Source organism: Octodon degus, unplaced genomic scaffold (genome assembly GCF_000260255.1).
Source record: "Octodon degus isolate 3935 unplaced genomic scaffold, OctDeg1.0 scaffold00048, whole genome shotgun sequence".
Lineage (NCBI taxonomy): Eukaryota > Metazoa > Chordata > Mammalia > Rodentia > Octodontidae > Octodon > Octodon degus.
This window is the reverse complement of record NW_004524624.1, coordinates 3511358-3527274: the sequence shown is the minus strand read 5'-3', so window position 1 is coordinate 3527274 and position 15917 is coordinate 3511358. Positions and strand designations below refer to the sequence as shown.

The 15917-nt window shown below is 42.7% G+C and overlaps 1 protein-coding gene across 5 annotated transcripts in view; it reads left to right on the top strand.

Moving 5' to 3' along the window:
- Positions 1-15917, top strand: part of Slc25a48 (solute carrier family 25 member 48) — a 40834-nt gene that overhangs the window by 20376 nt on the left and 4541 nt on the right. For all 5 annotated transcript variants that reach the window (XR_002821358.1, XM_023716569.1, XM_004632247.2 and 2 more), the window contains exons 5-6: positions 3627-3884; positions 11117-11250. Coding sequence is in view for 4 of the 5 variants with exons in the window: in XM_023716569.1 (XP_023572337.1) it covers positions 3627-3884; positions 11117-11250 (392 nt within the window). In the remaining variant the exon portion in view is untranslated. The remainder of the gene's footprint in view (positions 1-3626; positions 3885-11116; positions 11251-15917) is intronic.

Here is a 15917-nt window from a genome sequence, read left to right as displayed (position 1 = left end):
ATTTTGTATATATTCAAATGAAAATGATAGCAGATCTGATTTAAAAAAGTATTTCTAATGTAGATGTGTGAGATGAGCAATTCTATTATGGTTACTTTTAGACATTTCTTCTCTTAGAAGATATATTCAGAAGGATTTAGGGCTAAAGAACCATGATGTATATAACTCACCCGTAGTAGTTCAGAAAATAAGATGTATGTACATGATAAAAATATATGTCTCTAGTTTCATCCATTTACCTATAAAAGCCCTGAGTTTATCTTTTCTTATAGCTGAGTAATACTACATTGTGTAAAGATACCACATCTCTTTTATCCATTCCTCAGTTGATAGGCATCTGGGTTGTTTCCAAGATTTAGCTATGACAAATTGTGATGCTGTAAACACGGATGCACATCTATCACTGTGGTATGATGTTTTCAGTTCTTCTAGAAAAATACCCAGGAGGATAATAGCTAAGTTGAATGGGACAACTGGATGCCATACTCATAAGTGAACTAAATCAGATCTGCATATGTAAGCATCATATTTTCTCCCTAGTGTAAGAACCTGAAAGAGTAAATGAAATCCAAAAGGTACAATAGATACTGTGAAGTTAAAAGACACTATTCAAAGGGAGGAAACAACTAGGATGAGGGAAGGAGAAAAGAAAGAAGAAAAAGTTAAAATATATATGTATGTGCACAAGATAGCTTGGATAATGGTACTGCTGATTTTTTTCTGGTCTATTGAAAGGAATAAAATTTTAAAATTTTAATTTTTTTCCTTCCTCTTGATTTTCTTGACCAATTTTACATGCTTATATCTGGTAATCTGAACCACCAATTTGAAGACAACAATATGCAATATAATAACCATTATTGAATTCCTATCAACGTGTTTAGTGAAATTATGTATTGTTTCTTTTTTACTAGTTTTTATTCTCTTTAAAAATAATTCTGAAATATGCACAAATATATGTTTGCATGTGCAAAGCATTTCCTTATTATTTGTCTTTGGAAGGACAGTGAAAAAGCACAGGCTTGGTTCTCATTTAGGGATTGTTGACAAAGCAAGTTTAGCTGACGTGTGCTTTTCAACATCCGTACCTCCATCCAAAGGACATCTGATCAGGACATTGCCTCTCAGTCAGTAACCCCTTAAGGTCATGTCCTACCCATAGTAGGAAGGGATGAGGCAGCTGAAAGGAGTTTCAAGGATCTTGCAGTTGCTATGGCTTGAATAAGTAGCCCCCAGTGACCCATACATTAGAAGTTTGGATTTTAGGTTGGTGCTATTGGAAACAAGAGAACCTTTAGAAGGTGGGGCCTAATGGGAGGTCTTTAGGTCACTGAGGATGTGCCCTGGAAGGGAATATTGGAATCCCATCCCATTCTTCATTCTCTTTTGCTCTCTGACCAATAAGATGAGCAGATTTGCTTTGCCATGCGCTCCCATCGTGCTGCCTGCCTTGCCACAGACCCAAAATAATGGGACAAATGGACCATGAAAAGGAATTTCCCCCACTCAGGCAAAAATCAACCTTTTCTCTCAAGAATTATGTTATAGTGATGGAAAGCTGACTAACACAATAATATGAACTTGGGTCAGCACAGAGCTGTGTCATCCTGGGTCAGCACCCATCACAATCATATTGGTTTAATAGTTACAAATGGGTCATTCTTGAGCAATAAAAGCTATATTGTTTATATTACATACTTAGAAAGGTAAAGAAAATTTCCTTATTGCTTACCTTTGAAAGAAAAGGAAAAAAATAATGGATATTTTTGTTGACAAGGCCAGTAGGCAGTCTAACTAATGTTTTTTAACATCTGCACCTCTGAACAAAACAATCGTTTCCAGTCAGTAACTCCTGAAAGCCATAACGTATCATAGCTGATTCATGAAAACCTTGACTCCCATTAAGGTCAGTGTTACTGGTGGTGAAAGCAGCCCAGACAAAGTTTAGACGGTGGGACAACGACCGCAAATCTGTCTGATGGCAAAACTTCCCTGGTGACCCTGGGTGACTTCATGGGTTTGAGGAAGAAAGGAGTGTATGATGATCTCTTAATGGACTTTCAAGGGCCACAATGTCTGGTCTTGCTCAGAGGAGACTTGCACCCCCCCCACACTGTGACTTTCATTTCTACTGTGGGATGTACTGTGCAAGCAGTAAGGTTCAAGACTCAGTTTCCTTCCTGTGATGGTTTGGGCCAAGTATGGATGGAAAGGTTCCTTCCTTTCCCTCCAGAACGATGGAGATACAGAAGAAGTTGGTTCAAGCACCTTTCCTAGGCATATTGAAACCCACCACCCCCACCTCACAGACTTCTGGGAAGACTTTAAGTGCATATTTTCTTCTATTCCCAAATACCCAGTTGGGACTATGGAGTTGTGAATAGTTTATCCTAAACTTTCATCTGAAAAAGTCAGAACTCTTTGGGAGACTTGGAAGTCCAACTATATACAATGAAAGGCAACTTCTGCCTGTTTGCAGAATGTATAAAACCAAGTTGGGACTCTGTATGCAGAGAACAAGGCCCAGGTGGCAAAGTAGGCTTGTGGTTGCAGACATAGTTTATTCTGTGTCTTGCCCACCTGTGTCATGGTAGTTCTCTGAGAAGGGAGTGCTGAGAACAAGAGTCACATTTTGTGCACTAGGACTGGGAGGTCTTTCTGAACAGGGGCTAAAGCTGTGCCGATGGCCCAAAGCAGGAGAGAAAAGGAGCCTCAGGCATAGCAAGAAGGAGGTCTAACGATGAGAGAGAAAAATCTCTGTGGGCTATATCCCCCTGCTTCAAGAAGCTGCCCAAATAAACTATAATCTGGTGGCCTAGACCCAAGGTCAGAAAGAGACCATAGTCTGCAGAGCCCAGACTTAGATGAGACATTGGTTTTGGTGCCATCTGACAGCTGTTTTAGGGTATGGCCTACCCAGGGCTAGAATGAGTCAAGGAGAGCATACTGGTCTTTGAGTCATCGGGCCCTGAATCCAACTCATATCAGCCACTTTGCTCTCAGTAGCCACAATCTGTTCATCAGTTACTGAGCCCCCACCACAATGAACACTTAATATGTGTGAACTCAGTGATACTGATGGCCACCTGTTCCCCTTTTAAAGATAAAGAAATCAATTCTAAAAATGCTGACCCAAGAGGGTCAAAATTGCTAAGTGGTGAAGCTAGGACAGCCTTAAATCTCATATTTTTATCACACTCGATATAGGTGTGCACACATATGTGTATGCACATGAAAACACACAGTCTGCACATACACACGCACACAAGATTTTCCAACATCTTCAAGAAAGAGCTTGGTGTGGCTTGTCATAATTGATCCTAGGGATTCTACAGTTGTTTCTGCTTAAAAAGCTGTAGTGATGATTGTCCAGAAAGTTCTGGGTATCCTAAGGCAACTTGTGCCTTTTACCTGCCTTGAATTATCTCCAGTTTGCCTGTGTAGGTTGGCAGAGGCTTCCCTTCGGGACTTCAAAATCCTAGTACGAGCTGCCAAAAAGATCAGACATTTTGATGGAAACTAATGGGATATAGTTGATGAGCTAGACTGGCTGCAGCGCCAGAAAATGGTAATCTTTTGCTCTCCTGGGTCACTTGCTGTCTTCTTTCTCCCTTCTGTCTTCACAGCCAGCCTTGGTTGGAAATCCAGAGCAGTAGCTTTTGGTGAGCAGCCAGCGTACCAGGGGCCGGTACACTGCATTGCAACCATTGTACGGAGTGAGGGCCTGTCTGGTTTGTACCGGGGTGCCAGTGCCATGCTGCTGAGAGACGTCCCAGGATATTGCCTCTACTTTATCCCCTATGTGTTTCTGACTGAGTGGATCACACCTGAGGCCCGCGCAGGCCCCAGCCCCTGCACTATGTTGCTGGCAGGCGGGGTGGCAGGTAAGGGCAGAAGTGTCTGGAGCCCTACACTTGGGCAGCCATTGCGGTGGAGCAAGGGCAAAGCCTGCCGGCTCTTCTCAGCTCTCGGGGAGGCAGACTCCTGCAGCCACACATACACCAGAAGTCCTTACTCCATGCCTGATCTAGACAGGCACAGGAAGGGCTAGGAATGGGGAATAGTCCCTGGTTCTGTCATCCCCTTCCCTGTGGAGCTATGGGATGCAGTCTCTGGGGATTCATGGGCCTTCCAGGAAGCAGGGGTGAACTTTGTGAAGGAAATCTGTTTCCATCATTCATCTTTAATGAACGTTGGTATACTGGCTACCTTTCTTTTGTTATTTTTTTATGAGTACATGTTTGCAGTACTTAATGATTACATTTATTAGCACCTGTATGTAACACATTTTAATTCCTTTATTTCTTTCTTTTGTCCCTACTCTTCCCCTGCCTCCCTGCACCTTCCAACTCTTGGTCCCCTCCCCATTTGAAAAATCTCTATTTTCATTTTTTCCTTCAGTTCTTTTCTTTCCCTATTGTTTTCCTTTCCTTCCTCCCCCTTTCTCCATCTCTTATTGTCCTATCCATCTGGATAAGATTCCTGTACTTACTATTTACCTATTTTGTATTTTGCTGCTTATTTTACATGCAAAAGCTTACACCATGAATATTTAATTTTTTTATGTTGTTTCATGGAAATAATAAAACAAAATTTCATAGAAAAATAATAGGAGAATAATAATACTTAATACATTGCATATTGCTATCTCAAAATAGTTATTCTGAGGACAAGATATGGGTATAAAAAATTCTCCAAACAATATTAGCTTAAACCTCTTTTGTCAAAGAACTAAGCCAAAAAAGTAGTATTATAAACTTGTGATTTTTTCCTTTCTGATGGAAGCTGATGGGCTGTAGGGGGTACTATCACTGAGCTAGGCTGGCTGCAGTGCCAGAAGATGGTAGTCTTTTGCTCTCCTGGGTCACTTGCTATTTTATTTCTCCCTTCTGTCTTCACAGCCAGCTGTGGGTGGAAATCCAGAGCAGTGACTTTCCTTTCCCCTTTTCCCCACCCTAGTTCCTCTTCCCTTTTGAACAGTTTATTTCCATATGTCAATATCTTTTGTACATTTTTGTCCTTATTTACTCTTTTAGTTTCTCACATCAGGGATACAATGCAATGTTTACACATATGAGTCTGATTTATTTCACTTTTGAATATAGTCTCAATTTTCTTCTATTTACTTATAAATGCCTCAAGGTTATCTTTCTTTATGGCTGAGTAATATTACATTGTACAAAAAAGGACACAGCTTTTTTATCCATTGCTCAGTTGATGGGCATTTGGGTTGTGCCCAAGATTTAGCTATTACAAATTGTGCTTCTGTGAGGTGAACGTGATATCCACTACACTACGGAAACTGTTCAAATTGTGCTTCTGTAAACACGAATGCACATATATTGCTGAGGTAAGATGTTTTTAATTCTTCTGGTAGGACACCCAGAAGGGTAATAGCTGGTTTGAATAAGAACTCTAATCTGAGTTTTGTGAGCATTCTTCAGATTAATTTCCAAAGTAGTAACACCAGTGTACACTCCTACCAACCCAGTGGAAAAGGATTGTCCATTCCCCACAGCCCCACCAGTATTTGCTACTGGTTGATTGACTTATGATAGTCATTCTTTGAATAACTAATGATGTTGAACATTTTTCATGTATTTATTTGCTATTTGTATTTCTTCATCTGAGAAGTATGTATTCATTTGAGATGTTTTTGAGTTTTTAAATTTTGTCCGATTTTTTCAATTCTTTGTATGTTGTGCATTTAAGTCCTTTGCCTGTGGGACAGTTAGCCAAAATTCTTTCACACTCTGTGGATTTTTTTTTCATTCTGTTGGTGATTACTTTGCTGTGCAAAATCTTTAAATAGGATGAGATTCCAGTTGTTGATTCTTTGTAGTATTTCCCATGTGATCTGGGTTTTCCTCATGAACGCTGTGCCTACACTTATGTCTTCAAGATTTCTACCTGTTTTCTCTTCCAGCAGATTTAGTGTTTCTGTTTTAATATTTAGATCTTGGATTTATTTGGATTTTAGCTTAGTGCATAGTGAAAAACATCTGTCAAGTTTTAGTCTTTAGCATGTGGAAAGCCAATTTTTTCAGCACAATTTATTGAAGGCTATCTTTCTTCTAGTGAACGTGTTTGGCTTCTATCAAAGATAAGGTGGCTGAGTGTGTTTATAGTTGTGTCTATATCCTCTCATTTGTCCCACTGATCCTCAGATCTGCTTTTTGTTTGTTTAAGTTTTTTTTTTGCCAGTATAATGCTGATTTTATCACTTTGTAGTATAATTTCAAGTCAGGAATTGTAATAATTCGTGCCTTACTTTTGATGTCTGAGAATTGTCTTTGCTATCCTAGGTATCTTCTTATTTCAATTGAATGTTAGGACTGTTTCTCTAGTTCTGTGATAATAATGGTATTTGATTTGGATTGCTTTAAATCTGTATAACAATTTTGGGAGTATGGCCATTTTCACTGTTAGTTCTTCCTATCCATGAACAGGGGATATCTTTCCCTTGTCTGATATCCTCTTTGATCTCCTCTTTCAGATATTTTAATTTTCAATGTGTATATCTTTCACTTCCTTTGTTAGATTGACTCCCAAGTATTTCATTATTTTTGGATGCTATTGTTCATTTTTTTCTATATTTTTTGAAAGGGTCCACAGGGTGTTCAGGGTCTCACTACTAGATTGGACTCATAGTGATTCTCCTGTTTACAGCCTCCCAAGAGCTGGGATTACAGGCGCACGCCACCACATCCAGTCTCAATTACTGCTCAACATGCCCTGGGGGCAGAGCAGGCATGGCAGGCCCAGAGATTGAACTCCTGGCCCTTGAGCCTGCTTGCGGGCACTTTAATCTGCTGAGCTATTTTAGATACTATTGTGAAGGCTGTGGTTTCTCTAATTTCTATCTTAGTGAAGTTTTTGTTTGTATATAAGCATATTGTTTGATTTTTGAGTTTTGACTTTGTGTCCAGATATACTATTGAATTTGGTTATTAAATCTAGAAGTTCTTTGGTAGAGTTGCTTTTAGGCTCTAATACAGTATAATGTCATTCAAAAATAATGGTAATTTAACCTCATACTTTCCTATTGTTATTCTTTTTATTTCTCTCTCTTGTCTTAATTGCCCAGGATAATGTTTCCAGAACCATACTGAATCATAACGGTGATAGTGAACATCCTTGTCTTGTTTTGAAATTTAGAGTAGAAGTTTTCCACTTTTGACCATTCAGTATGATGTTAGCTGTTCGTTTGCCATAGATGGCTTTCATCAGATTGAAATAAAGACCATCTATTTCAATTTTCTGTGGGGTTTTTTTGGTCATGAATGGATGTTGGACTTTGTCAAATGCTTTTGCTACATCTACTGAGATGATCTGTGATTTTTTTTGTCTTTGACTCTATTAATGTAATGTATAACATTTATATATTTACAAATGTTGAACCATCCTTGCCTCTCTGGGATCAATCTTACTTGGTCATGGTGTATAATCTTTCTGATGATCTCCTGCATTGTATTTTCCAGTATTTTTTGAGGAATTTTGCATCTATGTTCATTAGGGAAATTGGTCTGTTGTTTTCTTTTTTGGTCGGGTCTTTGTCTGGTTTTGGTATCAGGGTAATACTTTCTTCCAAGAATAATTTTAGGAATATTGCTTCCCATTCAGTTTTATTAGAAAGTTTCAGCTTTAGTGCATTAGTTCTTCTCCAAATTTATTGTCAAAGTCAACAGAGAACCCATGAGGATCAGGACATGTCTCTTCCATTTACTTTTTCACTACTGTTGTTATTATTTCTGATAGTTTCAATGGTTGGCTTCCAATTTCTTCTGTCTCACTGTGCTCTGAACTTGTCTTGAGTGGGCTGGGGTTCTGGGATTATATTTTGCTTTTGTATCTTGTCATTCCCTGTTCTATTTTTTAAATTTTATTTTGTTTTCTGTATTGATGCTTGTAGATTTCTTATTGGAGGTAGAATTATCCCTAGTATCAATTCTTCCCCAGGAAATATGTATTCCTCTGGGCTATCTTCTAGATGTGAGTGGTTCTTAGTCTTTGTGTCTATCCCAAGAACCTACTTGCAGATGTATTGAGGGTGAGAAGTTGCTATTTATTTGGCTTAGTACCAGGTCTTTTGGTACTGGACTGTGATGTTACAACCACATACAATCACAGTGTTGTTATACAAGACAGAAAAACAGGACATCCTGGTTAAAGTTGTACAGTTAGCAATAACTATAGTCTCAAGCCCAGCCTGACTACTGACAAATTATGGTAACTATTAACTTGATATATTTAACCATGGGAGCAAATTCTATAGTTATGTAACAAAATCTATCCAATGGAGTGATTTTACTCTATTGTGATGGTAGGGGTGGGTTAAGAGATATATAGGCCAAGATAGAGAGATGAATGAGGTCCAGTATTGTAGGCACAAGGCTGGAGGGCAAAGGAAGGGAAAGAACGGAAGAGAAAGTAAATGAGTATTGATATGAACCAGAAAGAGAAGAGGTAATATTAACTCCCATGAAAGTATCATAAAATCAAGCAGAACGATTGAGGAAAAGAAAAAGAAGCTGAGTAGAAGAAAACAGAAAGGTAAGAAATCTAAGTCATGAGAGAAAGATAAAAGGGGGCCCAGGGAGATAGCTCAATGGAATAAGTGCTTACCTGGCAAGCACAAGGTCCTGAGTTCAATCCCTAGTACTACAAAAAGAAAGAAGAAAGAAAGAAAGAAAGAAAGAAAGAAAGAGAAAAGAAAGAAAGAAAGAATGAAAGAGGTAGAAAAACAAAATCACCACAAAAAAAGATAAAAGAAAACCCAACTAGACAGAAAAAGAAAAACTATTCCTTTTTTGTCTATAGTTCTGTGGTAGGTTGAAGTCAGATCCCAGAAATGTGTTGTGAACTCCAGCCAAGTTTGCACTGGATTTGTGCTGGGCATGGGGTTGGTCTTGGCCTCTGGATATGGAGGCCAGGACTGGTCTTCTGCTGCTGGAAATGTCCCTGAGCTCTTTAATATAAAATGGTGGGTCTACCCACCACTTCTATTCTGTATGTCTGTGTGTGGAGCACAACCCCTGGTTCACCTCACATACCAACTACTGTCTTGTATTCTCAGTGTTTGGACTTTTCACTACACTGGTCACGTCTGTCCATCATGTGTGCCCCTGCCATGGCTTTGCTGGGTCACTGGGGTCCTGCCTAGGCCAAGCCAGTGTGTTGAACTTTTTACTATGTAGATTTCATTAGGCCTATAAGGTAGGAATCAATCTCCCCATTTTACAGCTACAACATTTGAGGTTTAGGGATACTAAGTAACCAGCCCAAGGTCCTACAGCTACAAACAGTGCAGCAGGGATTCTGAAGTCAGAGAGACCCAAGTTCAATTACAAATTGGCTCATTCTGTGACCATACTCTTGTTGCCTAATCTCCTTATACAGAATCCTGCAGGTCACTCACATTTCATTTAGGACATCCCCTCAACGGTTTCCCAGGCCCTCTCTGATCTGGCTCTCAGTTATCCTTTCACCTCATTACTCCCCCTGCTCCAGCCATAATGTTCTCTTTACTACAACCTGGCCATGCCCTGCTCTTTCTTCACCTCAGGGCCTTAGTACTTGCTAACACACTATTTGGATTTAATAACATAGAGGTCACTGGGGACTTCTATGAGAGTCATTTCAGTGGAGAGAAGGGAGTTGAAAGTCTGACTGAAATGGGAACATGGGAGAATAACATGAAAGAAACTGGAGACTTCAAGTATATACAACACATCTGAGGATTTTTTCTGTGCTGTAATAAAAAATTGAGAACTGAAGTTATGGTCAGAGGAGCCTATGAAAGTCAAGAGAAAAAAAAAAAAAAAAAAAAAGAAAGTCAAGCAAAAATTGCTTTTTAAGAAGGCTGATGTCACATGTGTGATGCTAATCGAAAAGACTCAGCCCAGAGAAGACAATCTGTACTCTTCATTCTCCTTACTTTCATCAGAAATAGTTATGCTTTAAACTCATACCAAATGTTGAACAAAGTCCAGTCTTAGCCACCAAACACTAGTGTTCCCTTGTGCCCTCATGTATTGGAGGTCTGTCCCCAGCCTGCTCCCACTCAGAGTCCAGTAAACACTGATTAGCTGAGAGGACACCAAGTTCCCTCTGCTGAGATCAGGTGCAAGTGGTCTGGTTGGCACATCACATTTTGTGATGCCCCTGATGAGGTTGAGGGATGGGAGAGGGCCCTGGGGCTGCAACTGAGAACGCAGCGGCCTGTTATCCTGGCAGAGGAGAAGGGGATTCCCTCTGCAAAGAGGTTCCTAGGGCTCATGCGCAGGAGGCTGGGGAGCCTGGAGATCAGCAGTATCAGAGGGCCCAGAGAAAGCCAAGTTCTCTTTTGGGACCTGCAGGGCACTGATTACAAAACCTAGCAAACCAATTGTCCTGGACTTTGACAGTGATTTGCTTTCTCTCTCCACCCAAGAATTCCTGTGTTTATACAACAAGGTGGCCTTGTTTTCCTAGAATCCTTTAAAGTCATGAACATGCTCAAACTAAGGGACCTGAGCATAACCAATGAGGATGACCCAGGGGTATGTGGTTCCCAGATTCTCTTCTACATATTTGGAAAAGAGATTTAAAAAATAAAAATCCAGTCCCTAGTCATGTTTTGTTAATCCTTGGTGAGCAGCCTGTCTGCGTGTGCTTGTTTAGCTTCTCCATGTTCAAAGAAAAGCCTGCCCCTGGGAGAGCACACCCTCAGCAGCAGCCTCACCCTGGGCTCACTTCTCATGCCATAGGGAGGTGCTGAGGGGTACTGTGGGAGCTGTGACTATCTCACAAGTAATGCTGTCATGTGCCCAGCACTGGGCCATGCTGGAGTTTTCTCAGATATCAGGTCATTGTTCCTCACAGTGGACTTGGGGAAGGGGCATTGCACCCCATTTTACAAGATGTAGGGTCCCAAGCTCAGAGGAGGTAGACTTGCTGAGCCCCCTAGTGCAAGGAAGGGTCGGAAATGGATTCTGTGCAACCTAATCCCAAGCTCCATCCACTGCCCTCAGCAGCTTAAGAAGTTTAGACTGATAGAAACCCTAAGGGAGCCAGGCCCCTCTGTACCCCAGAAAGCCAAACCCTAACACTTGTGCCTTTCTCTCTTTCTCTGCAGGGGCAATTTCCTGGGGGACAGCAACTCCCATGGATGTTGTGAAGAGTCGACTCCAAGCAGATGGGGTTTATTTAAACAAATACAAAGGTGTCCTGGACTGTATATCTCAGAGTTACCAACAAGAAGGCCTTAAAGTAAGCCCATAGCTGACTTGTGGATTTGCCTAGTGTGATGGCTCAGATATGTGAGACCGTGACCCCCTAAAAAGGCAATTGGGAGCCTGAAAAGCTAGCAGTTACCAAGAGCAGGCATCACCTGCTCATGCTTCACTGGCTCTGTCTTGCCTGGTTCTCACCTCAGGTAGCGATGAGGTAAGAGAGACAGAGTTTCACAGCCAGGCAGAGGCTCACATAGCTGGTGCTTGGTTGGGCCTGGCCAGGCCCCACATCTGTGATCACCGCAGTTTGCTTCCTCAAGGCTAGGACTGCCCCTCCTATCCTGCCCTTCTCCATTTGGCAAGTTCCAGAGCCACTTTGCATCTTTCCTTCCCCTCAGTCATTTCTTCTCACTAGGTCCATGCTCCCTTGGATTACCTTTTGCTACCTTGTCTCAAACAAGACCAGATCCTGTCACTCCTGGACTCAGCAGGGCTCCCTAGGCTTTGTCTCCTCTATTCTTCTCCATATAGCCAAAGGGATTAGCTTAAATGCATACTCCATTCCCCCAAACTATCCCAGAATAAAGGCCAGATGCGCCTATACCCACATCCATAGTTGTAGACCAGTTGATCACCCCCCCCCTCCCGGAAGCCGCCCTTCTGGCTCTTCCTCTACGCGGCAACTTGTGGTCTTAGCAGGGCTGTTAGAGTCAGCAGCCTTGTGTTCAAAGTGAGGCCCAGCTACCTATGAGCTAGGGAGATGCAAGCAAATGGATCTCTCTGGGCCTTGATGTCCCCAAGCATGCTCATTCCTACCCTGAAGAATAGGGCTATTTGTAGGTTAAATGAAATTAAGCATATAAAAATTACAGCATTTCATGCATAACCCTCAGGAGACATTTAAGAACATTTGTTTGTGGTGTTAGTAACATCAGTATTACCTCAGTAGAGTCTGCATTAGCTCTGAACCTGGACCTCTCTCCATCCCCTGCTGTGTCCCTTCCCCCCTAAACCTGTAGACAGCTCTGCTCATCCTTCCAGGCCCAGCATGCCTATCTCCAGGTGCCAGTTTTCTTTTCCTGTCTCCAAGCAAGGTGCTCCTCACGTCCTTGTGGATGACAGCACTCTTGTACCTCCTATTCTTTATAGAGATATCCTTGGGGTCCTATTCTACTCCTTCCCTAACTTGAGGAAGAATCCAGTGCTCAGAATGATCCAAAGGAGGACAGCTAACATGCTGCATCCAAGGCCAAGATGCAAACAACCCCAAAAGCCTGGTACAAGGGCCCAATCTAAAGGACAGGGCTACCTGAAGTCAATGTAGTGGCCACTTCTTAGCATGAAAAATCAGTTGCATATGTAGAGGATGGACAATCTGCTTTGACACAGGCTCCTGTAGAAACTGCCCAAAGACTTCAGCTTTCACTACTAATTTGACAAATGCCTGTTTTTATAACACATAGTATGTACCAGGTGCAGTTCTGGGAGCTGGAGATAGAGAAAAACAGTAAGAAAGCCCAAGTTCTGACAGAGATAACTCTCAGTGATGGTTAATGGAAGTGTAGTGGTAGGATAAGGAGGTAGAAGCCCAGGCCCGTCACAGCTGGAATGTGGTGTGTGCTTCTGGTCTCTGCTCATTAAGGAAGATGCTGATGTTGCCCAGAATAGGGACATCGCAGTGTGTGAGGAACCAGTGGGCACTGGGACTGGGTTTAGGATAAGATGTGGTAGAGAGGGAACTTTTTTTGTTTTTGGTTTATCAAGAAGCTCTTTGATAGAAAGGTGAATTCTAGGAATAGCCTCAGTTTATTTATTTATTTTTTTTAGCAGAAGTATACTTTGTGCTTGTTTTGTTTATTTTAGGGAAGGGTCTAAAGGGTGTTCAGGGTCTCACTATTAGATCAGACTTATAGTGATCCACCTGCTTACAGCCTTCCAAGAGCTGGGATTACAGGTGCGTGCCACCTCGCCCAGTCTCAATTGCCATCTCAGTGTACCTCGGGGGTGGGGTTGGCACAGCAGACCAGAGGATTGAACCCCTGGCCCCTGCGCCTGCTTGCAGGCACTTTAATCTGCTGAGCTATTTGACCAGCCCTACTTTGTGATTCTTCTTTAATTATGTAGGGACACAAAAGAGATTCAAGTGGGATGTTGTCTTTTTAATTCAAACACTCTTTCCCCAAATACTGTCATTATTCGAAAACTATATATTAGTTTTCTGAATATTATCAATATTATTTCCTCCAAAACTTATTGTGCTTCAGAAAAAACAAAGTCCAGGGCCAGGAAGATGGCTCAGTGTAATAAGTGCTTCCCTGGCAAGCGCAGGGCCTGAGTTCAATCCCCCGTTCTGCAAAAAAAAAAAAAAAAAAAAAAAAAAGTCCTACCAAGCAGCTGAGGCCCTAATAACAGGTGACAGGTTCTTTCATCTCAGTAATTTGGTCTAACCATGGTAACGAACCTCTAGCATGCATGCTCCGGGGGCTGTTATCATTGAAAGCTCTAACAGGTTCACCCTCACTGTCCTTGATGTTTGCCCAGAGGTAGGCTTTAAGTAGACATAGTGGTGTTTGTCTTGCCTGACCATCTGTTCCAAGAGAACTGGTTAAAATAGAGTCAAGCATGGTGGCATATGCACTCCAGCAAGCTGAGGCAGGAAGACTGAAAGTTGGAGTTTAGCCAGGCAACCTAACAATTTAGAGACTGTCTCAAATAATTAATTGCTTGCTTTTGCCACATGTGGAGGTACATGTTTGTAATCCCAGAACTCAGGAGGCTGAGGCAGGAGAATGGCTATGATTTCAAGCTTAGCCTGAGCTACAAAATGAGGCAGCCTGAACTACATAGCAAAACTCTGTTTCAAAAAGAATAAAAAAAATAATAGAAGATGGGTGGCTTCTGGGAATATAGCTCAGTACAGAAACCTTGGGTTCAGTTTGAGCACTGCCTCCTCAAACAGATACTGTGGGAACATACAAAGCTCCCAAAGGTCCATGAGGACATCCTGTCTCCAAGTCCTTCCTGTAGGCCTCATTCTTCAAAGCCTCACTACTACTGGTAACTGTGAGGTAGAGGGGACCTGAGGAGGCCTCGTGATGGGAAAGAACTGGCTGCCCCGAGGAATGGCAGGTGGTCACCCTGCCCACCTGCCATTATTAGATTGTTATTGTGAGAGGCATCCCCCAGAAGGTGCAGGGTCAAGCCATGTGAGTTCTTGTCGCCTAGGGAGAGTAGGGACTTGATCCCAGGAAGCAGGATGTCAAGAGGGCTTCATGTGGAGAGACTTGGCCCGGAGACTGTGTGTTCTAGAAGCTCTGGGCAAAAGGCAGCAGGTTGCTGTGTTCTTTGCCCCTTGTGGGCCTCGCAGCCCAGCAGGCCTCAGACACTGGAGGGAGGAGGTTTGTTTGTGGGGTAAAAGGTGCACACATTAAGCTGTACCCTCCTGGATCAGCCTCTCAGAGCACAGCTGTGCCAAGACCCACAGATACCTCTGTGGGCACCAGCACAGAATTTTCCTCCTGGAGCCTGACCCAGTTCCTTGCTGTTACTCAGTTACTCTGGGTGAGCCTGTGGAATTCCAAAAGGAGTTTGTGTAGAGGAGTGCTAAGGTTACCAGGGCCCTACCTGCACCCTCCTCGCATGGCTCCGGGCTGCTGTGAGGCCACTCATCCACCTCTGAAGATCCTAGTCCACTGTCTCCACCCCTGAAGCAAGCTGCATGACGAGGCTGATATGGTCACCTAACATTGTGGCTCCCGACAGCAGCTTTCATGGATTCTGTCCCCACCAGTACCCAGAGCCAAGGAAAAGGAGGAAACACTAAAAGTTTATTTCTACTTTTCTAAAATACCTAATTCTGTCCCATGAACTTAGTGTTTTGTGTAGGGGTAAAAGCAAGTTGAATTATATGCCTGGGTTATTTATGCTTGGGTGAGGAATTGTCTTTAGATGGTTGATTCTTCCCAGAGAATGATTAAAGCACATTTCCCCCACCCAGGCTTCACTCAAGGTCTTGTCTGTTCTTGTCTGTCACTGCCTGACCTGTCGTAATTGCTCGAGAATGGGGCTTATCTCTCCTAATAGGTTGCAACCCACTCACATGTGTCCACGTCCACTAGCATCAAGCAGAAAGCTTCAGTGAGGAAAGGGAGACCGTGGGAAGCATTATATCCCCCAGGGACAGAAAACTAAGACAGACACGTAACAGGACAGGCGGAGCTCGGCCGCCGGTCAGTGCAGGGCATTCCTCCTCAGCACTCTCGCCACATGGATAATCAGAAGATCTGATGGCGGAGGCTGAGCCTTTCTCCCTGTGAGGTGAAAACTGCGATGATGCTAACAGTGATGGCAGTCTTTGCTGTCCCTGAGCACTTGTGGCGCACTGTGCACGAGGGCCACTCCGGAGGTGTCCTCTTTCATTCCCCAAACAACCTCAGCAGCTCAGGACTACTCCTACCACCACCTTTCAGTTATGGTCTAGAGCATTTGCCACTCGCTTATGCAGCATTGGCTACTGTGTTGGGGAAACTGTACCCCAACTCCGTGTCTGCAGTCTTAAGCACAGCCTGAGTTCTGCACCTGAACTTGGGGATGTCACATGATGCACATGTTGAAATGGCTGACATGGCTGGAGGCTCTGGCTTATTAAGCTTTCCAAATTATGAGAGAGAGAGAGAGAGAGAGAGAGAGAGAGAGAGAGAGAGA